The sequence below is a fragment of the Erythrolamprus reginae genome, chromosome Z (assembly GCF_031021105.1).
Source record: "Erythrolamprus reginae isolate rEryReg1 chromosome Z, rEryReg1.hap1, whole genome shotgun sequence".
NCBI classification, from domain to species: Eukaryota; Metazoa; Chordata; class Lepidosauria; order Squamata; family Dipsadidae; genus Erythrolamprus; species Erythrolamprus reginae.
This window is the reverse complement of record NC_091963.1, coordinates 117802149-117825382: the sequence shown is the minus strand read 5'-3', so window position 1 is coordinate 117825382 and position 23234 is coordinate 117802149. Positions and strand designations below refer to the sequence as shown.

Here is a 23234-nt window from a genome sequence, read left to right as displayed (position 1 = left end):
ACGAGGAAGAAGGCGGAGGCGCGCGCGCAAAAGATAGTGGCTCGGCCGCGCCCCTTCCCTTCTTAGTTTGCAACCAGCCATTTGCCGGGGCGGCTTCCTGCTTTGGACTGTCTCCCCTCCTTTCCGTTTGCTGCCTTTGCAGAACCTTCCCGAGGGCGCAGTTTTCGAGGGTTAGCGGTTGGCAGCGGCAGCAATTCACACACACACAAACACACACACACACACACACACACACACACACACACACACACACAGACTCTTCTCTCCCCACCGACGCTTCGGTCGCCATGAATCCCAGCTGCGCCCGCTGCGGCAAAATCGTCTACCCAACCGAGAAGGTGAACTGCCTCGACAAGGTGGGTGCCGTGTGAAGGGAAGTCGCGAGCCCCGCGGATTTGGGGGGGAAGGAAGGAGCGCGCAGGACGGAGGGGGGAGCGGTTGGTGGCTGTTCAGGGAATATCGCCTATGAGGAGCCACTGAAGTGGGGATCGCGAAGCCGGGGGGGGCAGGGGGGCGAGGGAGGGGGGCGGGAGTCGAGTAGCAACGGCAGTTGGCAGCCCGGAGGGAGACCGTTGGTGTTGATTGCCCGGGTGGGGCGTGTGTGTGTGCGTGAGAGAGAGCGAGAGAGAAGGGGGAGCTTTCAAGGGAAACGGTTGGGGTGAAGCGGGGCAAAGATGACAGGGGCGGGAGGGTCGGTGTGGTGAAGCGTGTGTGCGTGGAAGGAGAAGGGAAGGCGGGCCGATTGGAGGAGAGGGACAGGCAGACAAGGCAAGGCAGGCTCCGAAGTGGTGGATTGCCGGAAGGGGAGAGCAGGCCGTGCTGAGGGAAGGAAGCGTGTGGAAAGCACAAAGGGGGCATTTTAGAAAGTGGCCATTGGGGAGTGGTTGAAGAAACAGGGCGTGGGAGGATAAGGTACAAAGTAGCCTGAACAAAAGGCGGGCTGCGTAGGGAAGGGAATGGAGGACGTATCACCCCGGGGTAACCTAGCGCTTCCTGGACATGGTGGAGCTGAACAAGCAGGCTTTCTAGTCGCGGAGATGAATTACATGTGCTTCTTGTGAATGGCTCCGTAAAGGCCATGATTGCAACCATGATTGTGGAGACAATATAAAATGGGTATCACCTGTAGAACGGCGGATGATGACATGTTGAAGTCTTCAATACACAGGGGAGGGGGGGCAGCTATTAAGGCTCAGATTCTGCTTGTCATGGGTTATACAGAAAAGTCAATTTTGGAACTTAATCTTACAAGAGAAAGTATGAAGATAATTTGAGAAGCCTCCTGATCTCTAGCCACAGGTGGGCAAGTACAATGGACCTGCAAAGAAAGTATGAAATATATTCAACAGTTATGTCATTGGAAGTGTAATTTAGGGAGGATGGAATGGTAAAGAAAACCAATAGGATTTATATTTTCAGCCTCTCAAAATTATGGATTTTGGACAAGCTATTGCTAATTAATTAACACTTTTGGCATTGTTTTTTTTGGGGTGTGTGTGTGTCATTTTTTTGTTTTTCTCTATACTAACTTTTTCAATACGTTTAGAAAATGTATTATATATACATATTATAATAAAAGCAGTATCGAGTTAGTACATTATTTATAATTAATCTCCCCCCCAAAATTATTAGTTTCAAATTAATTACTTCCCATGTCAATCCAACCCCCCCCCCAACCTTGACCTCTAATTTTGTCATCTAGGTATCTAATTTTCTTCTAATTGAATTCGAGCTTAATTTCCTTTAAAACCTTATTAAATTAATATGCTTCTCCTTTAATACTTCAAATACGCCACAGTGCCTACTCCTACGTCTTATGTATTCTCTCAAAACCCTTACAAGAAAGAAAACTTTATCCACTACAAACAGTAACAAGGAAAGGAAATTATAATTCAAAAAAGAAAGAGGAAGGAGAAAAAGAAAAAAAGAAAGAGCAAAAGAAAAAGAAAAACCAATCTATTATTATAGGAATGTGAAAACAGTATAAAAATTAACCAAACCATTATTTTAAATCTTCAGTGAATAATCATCTTAATATTATAATCATATTTCATTTCAAATCATAATCATAGGATGCTTGGCTGCATAGCTAGAGGTATAACAAGCAGGAAGAGGGAGATTATGATCCCACTATATAGAATGATGGTGAGACCACATTTGGAATACTGTGTTCAGTTCTGGAGACCTCACCTACAAAAAGATATTGACAAAATTGAACGGGTCCAAAGACGGGCTACAAGAATGGTGGAAGGTCTTAAGCATAAAACGTATCAGGAAAGACTTAATGAACTCAATCTGTATAGTCTGGAGGACAGAAGGAAAAGGGACATGATCGAAACATTTAAATATATTAAAGGGTTAAATAAGGTCCAGGAGGGAAGTGTTTTTAATAGGAAAGTGAACACAAGAACAAGGGGACACAATCTGAAGTTAGTTGGGGGAAAGATCAAAAGCAACATGAGAAAATATTATTTTACTGAAAGAGTAGTAGATCCTTGGAACAAACTTCCAGCAGATGTGGTAGATAAATCCACAGTAACTGAATTTAAACATGCCTGGGATAAACATATATCCATCCTAAGATAAAATACAGAAAATAGTATAAGGGCAGACTAGATGGACCATGAGGTCTTTTTCTGCCGTCAGACTTCTATGTTTCTATGTTTCTATAATATTCAAATGTTTATCACTCAATTAAATTTAATGACTTGAAATATATCTTAAAAACAACATCTAATAAATCTAGCTATGTCATTTCATAGTTAATGTATACTTAATAATCTATCATCCCTCCTCAAAACAGACTCTTTGCCAATCCTCAGGGCTTTCATTTTTTATTGTTTTAAACCCATATATTTTCTCCTCGCCTCTCTGTTTACCAAAATATAAGATCTTTTCCATTCCCATTCTGATTTCTTTCTAACTCTGCCATTTCTGGGGTATCAAGTCATATCTCTTAGTGCTTAAAGTAGTACTTAAATCATCAGGAATATGATTTTCAACCCCATCAACCTCTTCTTTAACCAAACCATTTTCTAAACCATTTATTAAAAACACTATTTCATTGATGTTGTGTCCTTCAATCCCTCTGATGACTACTTTCTATTTCCATTTCTCAGTTGCTCATTCAATTCCAGCTGTTGAAGACTTTTTTCTTCTTCTTCAATTTTGCTACAATCTGATGAGAACTTTCAATATACAAGATGGTGATGTCATTTCTAATTGCTTCTTTCCATTCTTCTATATCTTTAAGAATGCCTTTGAACAGATCTCTTATGTCTTCCATCTTTTACAAAATTAATATATCAAAAAGCTTTGTTCAAATATCCAATTAACTTTTATATTATCAAGAAGCCAAGATTTTCCAAAACGTATACTTCTTTCCTTCTCACCCTTTCCAAGTTTAAATAAAGTTCAAGTCCAAGGTGCTCTCTTTATATTTATCTTTATCACTTGTTAAAAAAAACAATCTGCCAAATTCCATTGCATCAAGGACAAATTCAATGAAAAAACAACCCCAACCAAATATTGCCTCAACTTCACCAGCAGATGTCTTCAGTAAGCAATCACAATTGTTCCCAATTCTTCAATTCTGGCTTATATAGCAACTTTAAAGTTTGAATTATGCTAATTCCAAAAATCTTATGTTCCCAACTTCCATAAGTAAAAGCAGTTTATAAAATTCTTGGGTTTTTAAAGAAAATTTTAAAGTTTATTTAAATGCCGGGTACTATATCCAAAAATAACACAGCAGCAGCCATTTCCGCTTCAGCCCAACTTCCAAAACAAAGAATTTTTTAAAAGTTCAAATCAAGGTCCCCTCTGGCAAATTTGCTCACCCTTTCCAGCAAACTTTTATCCTTCTCAACCTCCAGCGCAAGAACTTATGCTTCTTCTCCTTCCAGATGACTCCCAACGCTTCAAAACCAGCATGTAGTCGCCACAGCTATGGTGACCGAGGTCGTTTCACCCACTGCCGGTCGAGGTCATAAATCTACCTGTTGCGAGGCGGGGCAGCCCCAAAAATGTCGGGAGATGAATAGCTCTTTTTCATACACCCCCTCCAGGGAGGTTCCAGGCCGATCCATCTGGAATCGGCACCCCCAAACAGCGGGGATTCTGCATCCCCCCGCGAGTGCGAAGGAGAAGCCGTTTCACCATGGCGCTGACCACTTTCCTCCCACTTTTGGCATTGTTATGGTTATAAATATAGCATCTATAATGTAAAGGATTCCCATTTTATCTTTTTATCCTTTTATACTTCAATAAAATAAATTATGCACATTTCCTAATATATTGATACCTTGCCTAGAAAATATCTAGTTGCTTTTTACTGCATTTTTATTAAATTACCTGGCCATTTAAAAAAAAAATAGAAGAATGATTTTCTCAAATAATTTCCAGCAAACAAATGAAGTTAAGGTTATATGGAACATCTGATTTTGATATTGAAGACATTCCAGTTTTGATTTGTCAAAATATACAAACATTTGAGACATCTTGTAAATTGTTTGTTTAAGCAAATATTATGATTTTAAATAGTTTTCTTAAATATTTTAAAAGTGGCTTTAAATGAAGCAGCTGTCAAGAGAAGCATTCTCCTACTTTGTGCCACAATTTAAAAACAGCTTTGTATATCAATAGCTAAAAAATTGAATAAATTAGCCATCATCTGTTTTAAATTATTCCCTTGCCACCTCCCTTTGGATTGATGATTACTGCAGTGCTATAGGGTTTATAAGAACAGATCCTTTTAAAAAATGACTATTTTGCTGTTTAAAAAAGGAGTCAAATATTGTAGGGACTTTGCTCTGTATTATGTTTATAACTACAAAGATTTATATGCTTTGCTTATTACATATTGGCTTTAAAAAGGTTCTGACTTTTTAGATTCATAGATGATGTGGCAACTTTGTTTCCCTATTTACTAGGCCTTTATTAAGGGGAGGAGAGTTCTGTCATAAACTGCAATTACTAATGATATACTGTACAGTACTCATGAAATAGTGATGGAGCTAAATCTTAATGAAGTTTGAGTTAGATTTACCTGAAGTGCAGATAGAAGTAGGGAACTACAGGCTCACCATTTTTGAGTAGACCTTTCTTAAACAGCTTACACTCACAAGTTGTTATAAGGCAATCAAACTGGCAGCCCATAGGCCAGATATGTCATGTGCAGGCCATGCCCACCCTATCTCAGCAAATAATACCTGTATTATAAGGGATAACTCATGATTAGAAATGAATCTGTGAAAGACATTTAGTAGTATATAAGACATTTAGTGGTATATAAGAGGAAGGGAAGGTTGTGCCAGTGAAATTTTTCACTGCACTGTGCAGTAATATTTTTTTTCTATTTACAATATAAACATGAAAATTATTATGAATGTGCCATATGCTAATAGATTTGTGTGACCGAACCTGAGCATTATGTTTAGAATCATTGGGGTTTTTAAAAAAACCTCTGTTTTGGTAGTGATTTAAAAGCAGTGGGACAGAGACTGAAATTTACTTTCCTATAATATTTATCAGTTAAATTGTTATGGTTTTCACTCTTCAGCAATTATGGGTGGGCTTGCAAAGATTTTACAGAAAAATATTATGTTAATATTAATGAAATATTACCATGCGTGAAGGAGAGAAATTATTAATATTTCACTAGGCCAGGGATATATATCTTCTCTTCAGGATTATACCTTTCTCAGCACAAGGTGTGTAGAAAGAGCCAGTAGTCTTCAAGGCTTTTTTGAATGATGTAGGTTCAGGGGTTTGAGGATAATACTATTCAGAAAGGGGGGCTTATACCCTTCCTTAGTCCCATGAGACAACATTGCTTAATAGGTGGAACCAAGCATGTCAACCCTGTTACCTTACAATATCACAGAAAGAATTGGAGAAATAAATTTCCTCCCAATATTTAAACCTTACAACTGAACCCATCCCATTGGGTTTACTACCCCTAGTGATCACAGAAAAGGAAGCGAAAGATCTATTTGTCAGACAGAAGCCTGGAAAAGCACCAGGCCCAGACAAGATAACGCCTTCTTGCTTAAAAGTCTGTGCTGACCAATTGGCCCCCATCTTCACCCAAATCTTCAACAAATCACTAGAGTTGTGCTATGTTCCTTCCTTCTTCAAAGGCTTGCCTATCATTCCAGTGCCGAAGAAGCCCTCCATCAAGGAACTGAATGACTACAGACCAGTTGCTCTAACATCTGTAGTTATGAAAACCTTTGAAAGGCTAGTGATGTTCCACTTGAAAACCATCACGGATCCACTGTTAGACCCCCTGCAATTTGCATACCGAGCAAATAGATTAACAGATGATGCTGTTAATATGGCTCTACACTACATCCTTCAACATCTTGAATCTCCAATGACCTACGCTAGGGTCCTCTTTGTGGACTTCAGTTCAGCATTCAATACCATCGTACCGGACATTCTCTTAACCAAACTAAATCAGCTAGCGGTACCTGAACACACAGGAAGCAGCAGGTGAAGCTAGGAAAAATCATGTCAGATACATGTACAATTAGCACAGGTGCCCCCCCAAGGCTGTGTACTCTCACCACTTCTCTCTATACACTAATGACTGCATCTCAAACGATCCATCTGTTAAACTACTGAAGTTGGCAGGTGATACAACAGTGATCAGACTCATTCGAGACAATGATGAATCCGCATACAGACGGGAAGTTGAACAACTATCCTTGTGGTGTGACCAGAACAATCTAGAACTGAACACACTCAAAACCGTAGAAATGGTGGTAGACTTAGGAGAAACCCTTCCACCCTTCCATCTCTCACAATATTACACAACACAGTATCAAGTAGTAGAGACCTTCAAATTTCTAGGTTCTATCATATCCCAAGACCTAAAATGGTCACCTAACATTAAAAACATCATCAAAAAAGCAGAACAAAGAATGTTCTTTCTGCGCCAGCTCAGGAAGCTCAAATTGCCCAAGGAGCTGCTGATACAGTTCTACAGAGGAATCATTGAGTCTGTCAGCTGCACCTCTATAACTGTCTGGTTTGGTGCTGCAACCCAACAGGACCGACACAGACTTCAGAGGACAATCAGAACTACAGAAAAAGCAATTACTGCCAACCTGCCTTCCATTGAGGACCTGTATACTGCACGAGTCAAAAAGAGGGCGGGGAAAATATTTACTGACCCCTCACATCCTGGACACAAACTGTTTCAACTCCTGCCCTCAAAACGTCACTACAGAGCACTGCACACCAAGACAACTAGACACAAGAACAGTTTTTTTCCGAACGCCATCACTCTACTAAACAAATAATTTCCTCGACACTGTCAGACTTTCTACTAAATCTGCACTTCTATTCTACTAGTTTTTCTCATCATTCCTATCACCCATTTCCTCCCATGTTGACTGTATGACTGTAACTTGTTGCTTATATCCTAAGATTTTTATTAATATTGCTTCTTCATTACTTATTTGACCCCTATGGCAATCATTCAGTGTTGTACCACATGATTCTTGACAAATGTATATTTTATTTTGTGTACGCTGAGAGCATATGCACCAAGACAAATTCCTTGTGTATCTAATCACACTTGGCCAATAAAATTCTATTCTATTCTATTCTAATTTCATTTTGCCTTTTAAATGTTTAATAATATTTTAATATTTAATTCAACATACCTAATCTAATCCTAGTCCAAACATAGCAAATGAGACACGGTTGCACAGTGGTTATTGTGCAGTACTGCAGGCTACTTCTGCTGATCACCGGCTACCTGAGATTTGTCAATTCAAATGTCACCAGGCTCAAAGTTGACTCAGCCTTCCATCCTTCCGAGGTGGAGAAAATGAATACACACAAAACTTGTTGGGGTATATGCTGACTCTGTAAATCACTTAGAGGGGGCTGTAAAATCACTGTAAAATGGTATATAAGTCTAAGTGTTATTGCTATTGCTTATCTCCTCCTAAGTGCTATTGCTAATCGTGAGGTGCATTGGGCTGAGAGTGAGTGCCTGGTTCCAATGTCATCCACCTCACCTTTCATGCCTAAAATTTAGTCTCATAGTTTCTAAGTCATCATCTTTATCACTATGCTAGAAAAACTCTCTTCCATATAGGGCTTTATAGAACAACCAACATCTTGAATTGTAACTGAAATCCATCTAATAACTACAGTATATAGAATCTCTTAACAGGTGGTGTTAGTTGACATTCTTTGTAATCTAATGGATTTGCTTCATATATGGATAATTGTTTTACCAATTTTCTAAATAATGGTTAGTGTAAGTTGTATTTCCTGATAAGTTGCAATTTTTAATTAAAGCTCCATACTAAAGCAAGATCTGAAAATCTCAAATTTATCTGCATTGAAAGTTATAAAATGGCATCTGCATTTTTGTTCCGATACAAGAAATTGTTGAACAGTTTAACAATCTATACCAGAGGTGTCAAATTGGATTTCTTTGAGGGCTGGGATCAGCATTGTAGTTTTTCATGGGCTGGCTGGTGGGGAGGAGATGGGATGGACACCTCCTGCAGCACCCTGCTGTCCAAAATGGAGGAGGGGGTTTGCTCAGCATTTTCGGCCTAGATAGACTCCTGCAGCACTTTGTTGCCCAAAACAGAGCATGGGAAGCCACGTGAGCTACCTCACACCATGTTTTTGACCTGGCTAGCCTCATGCAACAATTTGCTGGCCAAAACGGGGTATGTTTTAGCTGGCAGAGTTCTACAGTAGGCCATTCAGGCTGGCAACTGAGCATGGTGTGTGTGTGCAGAGCTCCCCAGTGCTCTGTTTTGGCTGGCAGAGGCACTACAGGCCAGATGTAAGCACCTCATGGGCCTTGAGTTTGACACCCCTGGTCTACGAGGGGTCCCCCCCCCCTTTTAAAAAAAATTATTTGACATACTAACATACAGACACCATAGAAACAACATTAAACATTTACAATTTCCTTTATGCATTAAAAAAATAATCTTTTACAATTCTATTTACTATACATTATATATCTTTTTCTTTTTCTTCCCCCCCCCCAATTGTACAATTTCTCCCACACTCTGTAGTAGTCCTTATTTTGTTGATTTTGTCATATACTTACATTTGCTTAATTTGGCGCAGTCTAACATTTTTTTGATCACCATTTCTTCATTTGGAGTCTTTTCTTGCTTCCATACTTGTGCAAATGCCAATCTTGCTGATGTAAGTATATGATTTATTAAATAATAGTTTTCTTTACTGTGTTGTCCTCTAATTATTCCTAATAAATACACCTCTGGTTTTGTCTCTAATTTATAATCCAATATTTCTTCCAGCCATGTCTGAATTTGGGTCCAGAATTTTCTTGCTTCTGTGCATCGCCACCAAATGTGATAATATGTTCCTACCTCTTTTTTTGCACTTCCAACATTTGTTGGTTACATTCACATTTATTTTGGCTAAGCGCGCTGGCGCGTAGTGCCATCGGAAAAACATTTTATAGAGATTTTCTTTGTAGGGTATTGATAGTGTCATCTTATAATTTACTGTCCATAATTTTTCCCAGTCTTCCAGTTGGATCGTATAGTCAAAGTTGATCATTCAGGCTATCATGTTGTGTTTTACTATTTCTTCAATATTTTCGTAGTTTAGTAGATAGTTATACATTTTAGTAATGAATTTTTTATCTGGGCCAGTTAATATTTTATCTATTTCATTTTGTTTTTTACATATTCCGAATTCTACTAGATCTTTTTTGCATCTACTTTGAATTTGGTAGTATGGTAGCCAATCTATTACTATGCCTTCATTTTTAAATCTGTCTCTAGTTTTTATACTTCCCTTGGCATTTAAGAGGTCTTCATATGTTATTATTTGTTTTTGGCTAATTATATTTGGATGGATTTGGGCTTCCAATGTGGATAGCCATCTGGGTATTTCACTATAGTGTTTTTTCCTAACTTTTCGCCAATATTCCAGCAATGTATTCCAGATTTGATGTTGTTTGAAATGTGAGTGCTTTATATGTTATTTTCCCCTTAAATGTGCATGCCAACCTTCATTAATATCGTGACCTTCTATTGTTAAGATTCTAGAATTTTCTAGATTGACCCATTCTTTAATCCACAATAGTTTGGTAGCTTGATGATATATTTCTAAGTTGGGCAAACCAAATCCTTCTCTTATTCTCAAATCTTGTAAAGCTTTCATATTTATTCTTGGTTTTTTATTGTGCCAAATAAATTTGGGAATTATTCTATTTATTTTGGTAAAGAATGATTTATCTAATTGTATTGGCGTTGTTTGGAAGAGATAGAGCCACCTTGGGAGTATATTAGATTTTATGGCGTTGATCCTTCCCATTAGAGATAGGTTTAGATTTGTCCATTTTTCTAGATCTTCTTTTGTTTTATTTAGTAATTTTATATAATTTAATTCTTTTAATGAAGAATATCTTGCCGTGAACCAGATTCCTAAATATTTAATTTTTTTCTCTATTTGAAATCCTGTTTCCTTTGTTAATAACTTATTTAGATCTTGATTACAGTTCTTGGTTAATATTTTAGTTTTATTCCTATTTATTTTTAATCCGGCCACTTTTCCATAGTCCTCTAATTCTTTTAATAAATATGTCATTGAACTGGCTGTTCAAGATTTTTTTGCTTCTTCTTAAGAACCATTTTGTACTTAAGAACCCGAGGCCAGAAAAATTTCCCGAAGGCCCAGCCAGTTTCCTGCCATTCCCCCTTTAATCCTGACCATGTTGGGTTTTCTGGGATGCCAGAGGAGCCTTTTGGTGGCAGCCCAGAGCGAACAGAGCATTTTCCTTTCTCTGGGCACTTGAGAGGGAATAAACCACTGCGCTGTGGTGACTCCCTCATGCTGTCTCCCACACCCGTCGCGAGGTTGCCTCCCGTAGTGTCTAGGCATGGAAAGGCAAAAGGGGGCGCTTCACCCTGGCCGAATCAACTAGGCTTCAGCCAAACCAAGGAGTCACCACAGTGAAGGAAAGGCGCTGGCTACAAAGTGAGTGAGCGAGAGGAGAAGGGAGCCATTCAGCATGAGAAGGAAGAGGAAGCAGGTAGCAGGAGCAGCCACCTTTCGGTCAAAGGACGGGAGGTTCTCCCCTCTCGCCCGCCTGGGTTTCTCTCTCTGATGCAGTGTATGGGAGGCAGCCTCGTGCCGGGTGTATGGGAGGTGCGTGCTCCTCCTCGCCGCCTCAGAGTCCCTCTTTTTTTAAAAAAGCCTTAAAGTTTTGGATTTTTTTTATTCCACTCACCTCACCTTCTTCCTTCGGTATCGATTGTCCTCCTCCTCTTCTTCCTCCTCCTCCTCCTCCTCCTCCTACCCAAATTCCGAGCTTTTATTTCTTTCCTAATGGATTTGCACGGATTATTTGTTTTTACATTGATTCCTATGGGAAAAATTGCTTCTACTTACAAACTTTTCTACTTAAGAACCTGGTCACAGAGCAAATTAAGTTCTTAAGTAGATGTACCACTGTATATGGAAAATGAAACAGAAAGATTTACTAAGTGAATACAATGGCTGAATTTGGGTATTTAAATTTTTTTTTTCAAGTTCTTATATGCCATATGTTAAGCCACACTGGCTATTGTTTAATTGTGCTTTATAATTAAGTATTATTCTCTAGAACTACTACCGGTATGTGAATTTTGTTCTGATGTGACAATAGTGAATATAGCATTTAAATATTTTTTACCTAGTACCTATATTTATTTATGAAGATATGCAAGAATGTTCCATCTCATCTCTAAAACTGGATTTTCATTGCATAATTAGCCAATCATGTTGTAAAACTGTAGACTCTGATTCCATGTAATATGTAAATACTAGATTAATTAAATAATGAAAAAAAACGGTCAAAGCTGTGATATTAGTTCTTAGCTTTCTTTTTTGTTGGACATTAGTCATAATTTTCTACAGTGGCCACATTTAGTGTTACAACATACATAACATATCTTTGGTCCCGCATCATCTTAGAATAAATAACAGAGTTACAAGAGTTGTAAGAGGTCTTGAAAGTCTTCCAGTCCAATCCCTTGCTCAGTCAGGAGGCTCTAAAACATTCAGGACAGTGATTGACTAATTCTTTTTTTAAACTTCCAGCAATGGAGCACCACAACTCTGGGACGCAAATCATTTTTAAAACAATTGAAGATTTAGAAACCTGAAATATTATTAATTTGGAACAAATTTTACTGTGAACTTGGCCTATGTGACACCACTTTTTAGGTTGAAAATATTGCAATATGAAAAATGTATTTGCCCAATTTTATTAGTAGCGACACTTTTGTTACGTGTTAATGTGAATGACTTATTATCTGATAATAGTATTCAAATTTGCCATGTGTATTTTATATTTGAGATGAAATTTGTAACTCGAATTGTGTACATCATGAGGGTAAGAAGGCTCTGGTTTTTTAAGAATTATTTGAAATTTCAAGTTGCCCTACATTTGTTTGGTAATTGAAAATATACAATTATGAATATACATTAAAGCAGGGGTGGACAATTAATTTTGCCATGGGGCCCATGAGAAATTGGGATGGTTTTAGAGGGCCTGACTAATATAATTAACTCAGTTCTGCCCAATATTGTAAAGACCCAGACCCTGGCTTGACTTAAACACCCAGACCAACTCTACAGACCCCTAATTGTTTGCTTTACAGCAACACGGTGCACCACAGTCACTGCGCTGGAGTGTTTGCGTGGTTTTTGTGCTCGGCTGCTCTCGGTAGGAGTTCGGGGTCCGCTCCAGTGCAAGGATGAAAGAGCTCACTGCATCTGCCAGGACTCCTCCTGTTCCTGCTTTCCTCATGATTCATCAGGAAAGCAGGAACTGGAGGAGTCCCAGCAGATGCGGTGAGCTCTTTCATCCTCGCACTGGAGCGGACCCCGACCTCCACGGACCGGTCACAGATAGCGGTCAGGCCAGTCACAGACAGTGGGCGGGCCGCCCCTTGCCCAGGTCTGCATTAAAGAGATCCTGATTTTGGTTATTTCAAAGGTTCAGTGAAAATTTTAAAAATCTAAAAATGAACTACGTGAGGATTTGGGTTTCAGACTCTTATGAGGGTATAATTCTATTGCTCTAGGCAATAAAATGAGGCAGACGTCTAATACTGATGAGTCATGATGTACTCTTGTCATCTAGGCTGTATTTAAAAATTGGGTGTGGTGAATTCCCATATTATTAGCTGACTCCAGGATACTTTGCAATTATCACTGATTGTGGGTGTTCAGAAAAGTAGCAAATCTAACTATTGTTCTTGATCATTAAATAGTAGTGTACCAATTCTTGTTTGATAGTCTTGTTTAGACAGCTGCTGTTTTGTATTTGATGAAAGAAAATAAGTTATTAGATATAATCTGTCAATAAAGAGTCCATATGGGTACAGATTTTCTTGAAAAATTTTGATTTTACTTCATATATTATCTGATAGTTTTCCTAGAATTCTAAAATAATAAAAAGTATTGCATTTAATTGTCATGAAAGCAAAGTTAGTCCAACAAGTAGAATCTGTATGAAGATTTTAATGGGTAATTTTATATTCGATTCTGCTCAAATTTTCCCCTCCCAAAAGTGTTGAAGGATTATCAAGAAAAATGAAGTTCAAGGTTAATATGTATTAAACAGATATATATTTAATATATTTTGACATCAAACGGAATCCTTGAAAAGAAATGTAAACAGATTAACTCTATAATATTATTGGAACATGTTATATAAAGTACATTAGTAAGTGGTCTAAAGCAGGACTCCCCAACCTTTTGGATATCAAGGATCACCAAGGTCATAATTTTAAATCCTGTGAACCACCACATTCATAAGTTTAAATCCCATGGACCCTAATTCATAATTTTAAGTTCTGCAAACCACTAATGAGCTAGAGCCAGGGTGGCGCAGCAGGTAGAATGCTGTACTGCAGGCCACTGAAGCTGACTGTAGATCTGTAGGTCAGCGGTTCAAATCTCATCACCGGCTCAAGGTTGACTCAGCCTTCCCTCCTTCCGAGGTGGGCAAAATGAGGACCCGGATTGTGGGGGCAATAGGCTGGCTCTGTTAAAAAGTGCTATTGCTAACATGTTGTAAGCCGCCCTGAGTTTAAGGAGAAGAGCGGCATAAAAATTGAATGAATGAATGAATGAATGAATGAATAAATAAATAAATAAATAAATAAATAATGATGATTTTAAAAATGCACTTATTTAATATTACAAAATTATAAAGGCTTGTTTAATTATAAAAATCATAAATGCTTATTTAATCATAATAAAATCTTTAAATGTTGTTTTAATTGTAACAAAATTATTAAAATTAGTGTAAGTATTACAAAATAATTGAAGCTTATTTGACAGTAGCTTGCTGATGTTGTTAGTAAAAAGTCAATCCCAAATTCCAGAATTGTAACTGTAGTCCCTTCCTTCCCCTCTCCTCTCTTCTCCCTTTCCTTTCCTTCCATCTTCTTCCTTTCCTTTCCTTTCCTCTTTTTCCTTTCCTTTTCCCTTCCTTTCATTCTTTCCTTTCTTCTTCTTCTTCCTTTCCTTTCCTTCTTTGTCTTCCAGTTTCTGGCGCCAGAAAGGTTGGGGACCACTATGTTAGAGTTAATAGGTTTAGTAATTACAAACTAGTTAATTTAAGAACTTAATACTGTTTTTACTAAATAAAAAGACATGTTTATCCTGGATTTGTTTTTGTTTACATAATTTTTTTGGTTACATTTGAGCAGCATAAAATTCTTATAGTGAGCATTTATCTTAAAAAAATCAATCACGAATGTATGACTGGTACAAATACTTGTTATCTTTAGTTAATTAATCCATTTGCAATATTTCTTATATTTCTCTAGTACTGGCATAAAGCATGTTTTCATTGCGAAGTCTGCAAGATGACTCTCAACATGAAAAACTACAAGGGCTATGAGAAGAAGCCATACTGCAATGCGTAAGTATGCTTTTCGGAGTTTTGCTCTCATAATTCAAGAGATGCACAGATCAAAATTTTATAAGGAGCTATACATTTATAGATCTTGATTGAGGTCTTAAACCATTTGCTGATAAGCAATATGAAGGAAAATAAACTGATTGAAGAATGTTCTCGTGGCATTCTTAGTCCTATGCAGTGCATTTAAGTTTTCAAAATCTCTCAAATGGATTGTGTAAAGCTTTCTTTTTCTTGATAAATATGAAATTAATGGCAATAATATATGAAATGACAGTGATACCGGCATGTTATCTTTTGGCAAAATAAAATACTGGTGTCAATATTGGTTAATAGGTTTGTAACAATATATAAAAAGGAAACTTGTGGTTTCACTAAAAAAAAACCCCAGAAATAATTCCTTAGAAACAATCTAATGGAAAAACTTGCAGAGAAGTTTCCATACTTAGGAGCAACTGTGATAAAGCAGAGAGGTAATCACAGAAAGAAGAAGAGCTACAAGATGAACATATTTAAGCATGCTTTGGAAAGTAATGGAGAACCGAGTATAAGGAAGTACTGCAAGGGAAATTTTAGTCAGCAGAAGGAGCAGAATGTTTTATATTTTAAAGTTCATTCTAATTGTAACTGAAGAGCAGTTATGTATAAATTTAAACAGAAATATGTAGCATGAAAAGCATAGCTGCTAACTGGGCAATAATACAAATTGCAACAGAAGTCCAGTGAGCTAAGCGGGATCAGGTCCAAGGCCTTCAAAAGTTCCAGGTCTGGCCCACCAGGAGACCACAGCAGGGCTGACTTCCAATACATCCACCTCCTTGGAAAAGGACACTGAATGGCACCACCGGGCACTCCGGTGCCAGTTCGCCAAGGCGACAAAGGTAGAAAATTTATCTGTTCCCTTATCTTATTTTGAATGTCGAGTGTGCGCGTACGCTCCCCATCCCCCTGCCAGGGAAGGGGATGCGGGGAGGCCACAACTGAGAGGCTCGGCACCGGCCCATACGCGGGGGCGGCTACCTTTCCTTCTCCCACCACCTATGTCTACCACCGACAGCCGTCGATGGCAGTAGACATAGGCAGTGGGAGAACTAAAGGAAGCTGCGCCTCCCCGCCCCCTGGCACCTCCAGCCCTTTCGCGCCCCTGGCCTCTCGTCGCTGCCCCCCACCCGCCCGATCTGCCCCTCTTTCCGGCTTTCTCCTCCGCCTCCTGCCTTGGGGCGTGGCTCCTCCCGCAACGGTGGCTGCAGCGGCGGTGGCGGATGCGGCTTCTCCTCATCCGGCCACTAGTGAAGGGGCTGCGAGGGGCGGAGCAGGCGCTCGGTGAAAGCGATCCCAACGAGGGTTTTCTCCGAGTGCTTCAGGAACGCGCCCGCGCCCTCCCAGCCCCCTTGCTGGGAGCACTTTCGTCCTGGGCTGTCAGCAAAGGGGCTACAGGAGAGGCGGGGCAGGCGTTCCTGGAGAAAGTGCTCTCGCAGCCGTAGAAGTATTTATACTTCTATGCCGCCCAGTCCCAAAGGGGCTGCCGCTTAGATACTCTACTTTTCTGCCCACACCGAAAAAAAATTAGAGGGAACATTGATCTTCACCCTAATCTTCAACAAATCACTAGAGTTGTGCTATGTTCCTTCCTGCGTCAAACGCTCGACTATCATCCCAGTGCTGAAGAAGCCCTCCATCAAGGAACTGAATGACTAGTGACCAGTTGTTCCAACATCTGTAGTTATGAAAACCTTTGAAAGGCTAGTGATGTTCCACTTGAAAACCATCACGGATCCACTGTTAGACCCCCTGCAATTTGCATATCGAGCAAATAGATCGACAGATGATGCTGTTAATGTGGCTCTGCACTACATCCTACAACATCTTGAATCTCCAAAGATTTACACAAGGGGCCTCTTTGTAGACTTTAGTTCAGTATTCAACACCATAATACTAGACATTCTTCTAACTAAACTAAATCAGCTAGCGGTACCTGAACATACTTGTAAGTGGGTCACAAGCTTCCTAACAGACAGGAAGCAGCAGGTGAAGCTAGGCAAAATCACATCAGATACCTGGACAATTAGCACAGAGCACCCCCAAGGCTGGGTACTCTCACCACTTTTCTTCTCTCTATACACTAATGACAGCATCTCAAATGATCTATCAGTTAAACTACTGAAGTTTGCAGATGATACAACATTGATTGGACTCATTTGAGACAATGATTACTCTGCATACAGACGGGAAGTTGAACAACTATCCTTGTGGTGTGACCAGAACAATCTAGAACTGAACACACTCAAAACCATAGAAAATGGTGGTAGACTTTGGGAGAAACCCTTCCACCTCTCACAATACTAGACAACACAGTATCAACAGTAGAGACCTTCAAATTTCTAGGTTCTGTCATATCTCAAGACCTAAAATAGTCACCTAACATCAAAAACGTCATCAAAAAAGCAGAACAAAGAATGTTCTTTCTGCGCCAGCTCAGGAAGCTCAAACTGCCCAAGGAGCTGCTGATACAGTTCTACAGAGGAATCATTGAGTCTGTCATCTGCACCTTTATAACTGTCTGGTTTGGTGCTGCAACCCAACAGGACCAACACAGACTTCAGAGGATAATCAGAACTGCAGAAAAAACAATTGCTGCCAACCTGCCTTCCATTAAGGACCTGTATACTGCACGAGTCAAAAAGAGGGTTGTGAAAATATTTACTGACCCCTCGTATCCTGGACATCAACTGTTTCAACTCCTACCCTCAAAACGTCGCTACAGAGCACTGCACACCAAGACAACTAGACATAAGAACAATTTCCCCCCGAACGCCATCACTCTCCTAAACAAATAATTCCCTCAGCACTGTCAGACTTTTTATTAAATCTGCATTTCTATTCTACTAGTTTTTCTCATCATTCCTATCATCCTTTTCCTCCCACTTAGAACTGTATGACTGTAACTTGTTGCTTGTATCCTAAGATTTTTATTAATTTTTATTGCTTATTTGACCCCTATGACAATCATTAAGTGTTGTACCACATGATTCTTGACAAATGTATATTTTTCTTTTATGTACGCTGAGAGCATATGCACCAAGACAAATTCCTTGTGTGTCCAATTACACTTGGCCAATAAAATTCTATTCTATCTTTCTTGTTCCAAAATCTCAGGGTGGGGTTGGGGGTTGGAGGGGACTCCTCAATCTAAACTGCCAAAACTGTTTTGTGAGATACAGGTGGTAAAAGATGCAGTTCCTCAAAACCATCCTGGTGAGAGTTCCCTCAGAGATGCAACGTTCTCTAGCTTGGTAGTTGTCAGATGCTATCAGGATAGGGGGAACTCATAGATCCCCCTCGCACCACAATCACCTCCAACACCAGCCGGTAGCCCAGAACTGGTGCACCAAGCAGGAATCCCAACTGTCCATCAACTTGCTAGAATTGAGGCAATTCATCTACTGCTATGACAGTTTTGACCACTGATCAGAGAAAAACATGTATCAGATCTGACAGACAATGTTGCCGCATGGTGGCAACATTGATCTCGTCTAATGTCAGAGATGAAAACTCTGGGCAGGTGGGCAAAGTCCAATGTCCTTTCCCTGAGTGTGGAACACATCTCTGGGACAGCCAACCAGCAGGCAGACTGGTTGAGCAGAACAACACTTGACCAGTCCAAATGGCGCCTAATTCATCATGGTGCTGGTAGACCTCTTTGCCCAGTCAGCCAATGCACACGTCCCCAGATTTTTTTCCAGGTTCCCAGCTCCAGGAGCGTAGCTTGCCAATGCCCTTCACATCTTCTGCCCACAGGGCTCTTCTACACCTCCCCTCCCCTCCCTCTCATCCACAGGGTGATCCAGAAGGTGCAGGAGGACCGGACAGAAGCCATCCTCTTTGTGCCGCATTGGCCTTGACACTCCTGGTTTGCGGACCTGGTTTGCAAACCTTGAAAGATCCCGGATGACAGGATCTTGCTCAGCCAGGGGGCAATGGTTGCAGTTGGCTGTCTAGCACTTGAGCTGGAGGTCCTGAAATGGGATGTCTTTCCATCATGGTAAACCACACAATCCAAGCCTCTAAGCGGGCATCGATGACAAGGATTTATCATTCTACATGGACTGTCTTTTCCCGGTGGTGTTTGAGGGAGGACATTGATCCTATGTAGTCAACTTTCCAACTCTCACCCAACACTTCTCCTGTCTATTGTACTGTCTGGGGAGGGAGACATTCTTCTTGGTGAGAAGTTTCCTATGGGGGGCTGCTAACCTCTGCCCTCCTGTCGTGCACCAATATCCATGAAACTTGTCCCTTGCCTTACATGTGCTCCTTTTGAGCCCCTGTGGTCAATCAGCCTCCGTCTTCTGCCTCTCAACTGATGGCAGTTACCTCAGTCAGATGGATTTTGGAATCGGCTGCCCTCTCTGTCTGGGAGGATCTCTGTACCTTTCATCCAGACAGGATTGTACTGCACTTGGACCTGTCCTTTCTGTCCAAGGTTACTCCTTGTTCCACTGGGCCCAGGAGATATGTTGACTTACTGTATGGTTTAGAAGTATTACTATTTTGGATAGGAAGCCTGTGCAGAGCAGTGAGGACAGCAGAAAAGATTATTGGAAGTTCATTTCCGTCTATTAATTGCTTAGCTTATAAGCGGTGCTTGACCACGGTCCACAGTACAGGTAGTCCTTGACTTACAACAGTTAATTTAGTTAATTCAAAGTTACAACAGCACTGAAAAAAGTGACATGACTGCTTTTCACATTTACAATCTTTTCAGCATCCCCATAATCATGTGATCAAAATGCAAGATTCTTTACAGCTTGTTTATATTTATGACCATTGCTGAGTCCCATGGTCATGTGATCACCGTTTTTAACTTTCTCACAAGCCGAGACAATGTTAAGTAACACTTAACAACTCTGTTACTAACTTACCAGCTGCAGTGATTCACTTAACAACTATGACAAGAAAGGTTTTAAAATGGGGCAAAACTCACTTAACAAAAGAAATTTTGTCCATAAAGCGAAGATTACCTGGAGTCCCTTAGTAACTATCATATGATTTGCTTACCCATGGTGATTTGCTTAACGACTGCCATAAAAGTGAACTAACTAGATTTATGGCAACAATAATGTATAGTGTAAATTGTAGTCTCAGTTATGGTCATACGTTCCGCAATTCATATGTTCCAGTGAAACATTTTAATGAGGCTGCTTCTTCTGGTCTCAGAACAAAACATTTTTAATTTGAGATATTGTTTGCTTCAGAATTATATTTTGACTAGACTTAATCCAACCCTAATGCATAAGAAAATTTGGATAAAAATATTTTGTCTCTGAAAAATTATTGAGATTATAGAATAACCCTATTTTTGCCTAAAATTAGCAGATTTTTACTAACTCTTATTTTTTCACTAGAACCCTAACAACCATTAAATGGACACAAGTATAAAATTGTGTCTTATGTAGGTGGACAGTTGCAGAAAAAAGGCTTCTAAGCACATGCTAATACTATTTTCAGCAATAGAACTGAAGCATTCATATAAATCATATCCCTCCTTTATAGCAATCTAATTTAGAATGTAAACCAACTTTTTGTTCTGGAGTTAGAATTGTTTATTAAATTATATAACATCTATTATTGGCATAATATTGTGGAGATGGACTGCAGCTATGTTCAATATTGCTTACAAGATTCTCTTTTCTAAACAACCTCATAAAATCTGGAATTAAACAATGAATGTCCTATCTTTTGGGAGGGTTTGAAAAAGAAAATGGGTATGTTTATACTGGCAGTAGCAAGTGTGCTTTTTCAAATATGCTTCATACAGACTTTCTTCTGTCCATTTTCTGGCTTTGTGCCCAGTTTTAAGTTTATTTCTCAATGAGAGCAACACAAAGCTGTGCTTCCTCTCTACTGTCATGGTGCCATACAGTAATTTGAACATAACTTTCCAATGAGAACTGTTGCTTTTTATGCCCTCTGTGTTTTTTCTTTATTGGTGTAATTGTTCCTTATTAGTTCCTTATTGGAGTCAGCTTCATCTCAGAATGTGGAGTTGGATAAGGGTGGAGATATTGCCAGATCAATAGCCAAAATGCAGTTCTGGAGAGATATTTCTATTTTACAGGAATATTTTTGAAAAAAAATTAAAATAAACTTGGTGGCACACCATGATGGTAATCATTTTCTTAAATTTTCAAGTTATAGGATAGTTTTTTTGTTGCAGTCTTTAAGCTGGTCCTTGTGTGGTGATTTGAAGTTGAGATTTCTGAAGTAGTAATGTAAATATCATATGTGTCTTCAAACCATAAAATGCAATATTATTTAAAAGAAAAAATAGAAAAAGTTGGGTTTCTTGGTGATATTCAGTAAATTAAACCTTAGGCACTGAAATAGACAGTTTTATTTCCAAACAACAAAAATGATAATATTGATTAAAATTATTTGAATTGGAGATAGTTAGGAGAAGATGTCTTGCATGTCAGATCTCTTTATTTATTTTATTTATTTATTAGTTGGACTTGTATGCCGCCCCTCTCCGAAGACTCGGGGCGGCTCACAACAAGTAAAACAGTAACAACAATCCAGTTAATTAAAATATTTAACGATTTAAGAAAAACCCCATGTAATAACAGACACACACACAATCATACCATGCATAAATTAACGTGCCCAGGGGAGATGTTTAGTTTCCCCATGCCTGACGACAAAGGTGGGTCTTAAGGAGTTTTCGGAAGGCAGGAAGAGTAGGGGCAGTTCTAATCTCCGGGGGGAGTTGGTTCCAGAGAGCCGGTGCCGCCACAGAGAAGGCTCTTCCCCTGGGACCCGCCAACCGGCATTGTTTAGTTGACGGGACCCGGAGAAGGCCCACTCTGTGGGACCTAATCAGTCGCTGGGATTCGTGCGTCAGGAGGCGGTCTCGGAGATATTCTGGTCCGATGCCATGCAGGGCTTTAAAGGTCATAACTCTTTATTTCATTAACGGCAGGAAGTAAGTAACCTCGTTGTCCAGCTATTTCCTCTTTCCTCCCTTATACTGGGAGGAAGACATACTGTTCTTTTTACAAAACAACTATTTTATAACAGTAAAATGTATTTTGTTTTTATTGAGATCTGAACAGTTGGAATAGTGCTCTTGGCTGATTAAAGCTGTGATGTCCTTTTCTAGCATTCTAAGAAGAAATCAATGTGTGTGTGTATGTGTGTTTGTAAGTGTATGATAATGAAACAACTAAGTGTTGCTTTAAATTATGAGTTTGGCCTTTACATGCAGCTGGGAAATTCAATGTGATGAATTGAATCTTGTGGAAGTTTAGAGAAATATCTTATATTTTAGACATCAGGGAAAAATGATGCCTAATGTTTTATTGCCAAATGTTGTTTGGTATATATAGCAGTTCTATCCATATATGAAGAGCACTGCTTTTTTATTTGTATTCTTGTTTCATTAATAATACAACGGATGACCTTTTTAATGCTTTTGTTTATGATATTCTGGAGTTTATCGCATTGTCATTTCTACTGAGGACAAATAAAGGGAAATATTTCTTCACCCAGAGGGTCTTTGGTTTATGGAATTCACTTCCAGAAGAGGTCGTGATAGCTGTCAGCCTTGATAGCTTCAAGGCAGGATCAGACAGATTCATGGATGCCAAATGTATCAGTGGTTATTGAAATGGATGTCCATGTACCACCTCTATATTGGTTGAGGCAGGTAGGATTCCCTTGAGTACCATTTGTTGGGCATCAAGGGAAAGGGAGGGTATTGCCTTATCTTTTTGCTCAAGAACCCCATGTACAATTGGTGGGCCACTGTGTGACACAGAATGATGGACTCGATGGGCTGATTCAGCATGGCTCTTCTTATGTTCTTATGTACTAGTATAACTGGAAAAGGCTATACCAGTGATGGTGAACCTTTTTTTCCTTGGGTGCCAAAAGAGCATGGGCACCCAAGATTTTTGCACTTTTAAATAATAACAGGCATTTTTTACTGGTTTAGCTACAAAGTTGTACAAAGTTGTATGATCATTTTTTATCATTCTTGGGTAAATTGAATCAAATATATTAACTTTATAATTTTTATAAAACAACATTTTAAGACAGGATGGGTTAGGAAGAAAATTGGAATTAGTAATGGGAATATAATGGAAAGATAAGGAATAGGTAAGGCAGCAGAAAGATACTGTGAGAAAAGTAGAAACTACATTAGAACTACCGTAATCGTTGCCTGATTTAGTTAACTAGAAAATTTTTTGAACAAGAACAACAGAAACTATTACACAAAATAATATGCACATGTATA

General features: G+C 39.3%; 1 protein-coding gene across 1 annotated transcript in view; it reads left to right on the top strand.

Moving 5' to 3' along the window:
* The window catches only part of LASP1 (LIM and SH3 protein 1), a 55961-nt gene continuing 32727 nt past the window's right edge, over nt 1–23234 (top strand). Inside the window, exons 1-2 of the mRNA XM_070728761.1 lie at nt 1–356; nt 14847–14941. Coding sequence (XP_070584862.1) covers nt 288–356; nt 14847–14941 — 164 coding nt within the window. The 5' untranslated portion in view covers nt 1–287. The remainder of the gene's footprint in view (nt 357–14846; nt 14942–23234) is intronic.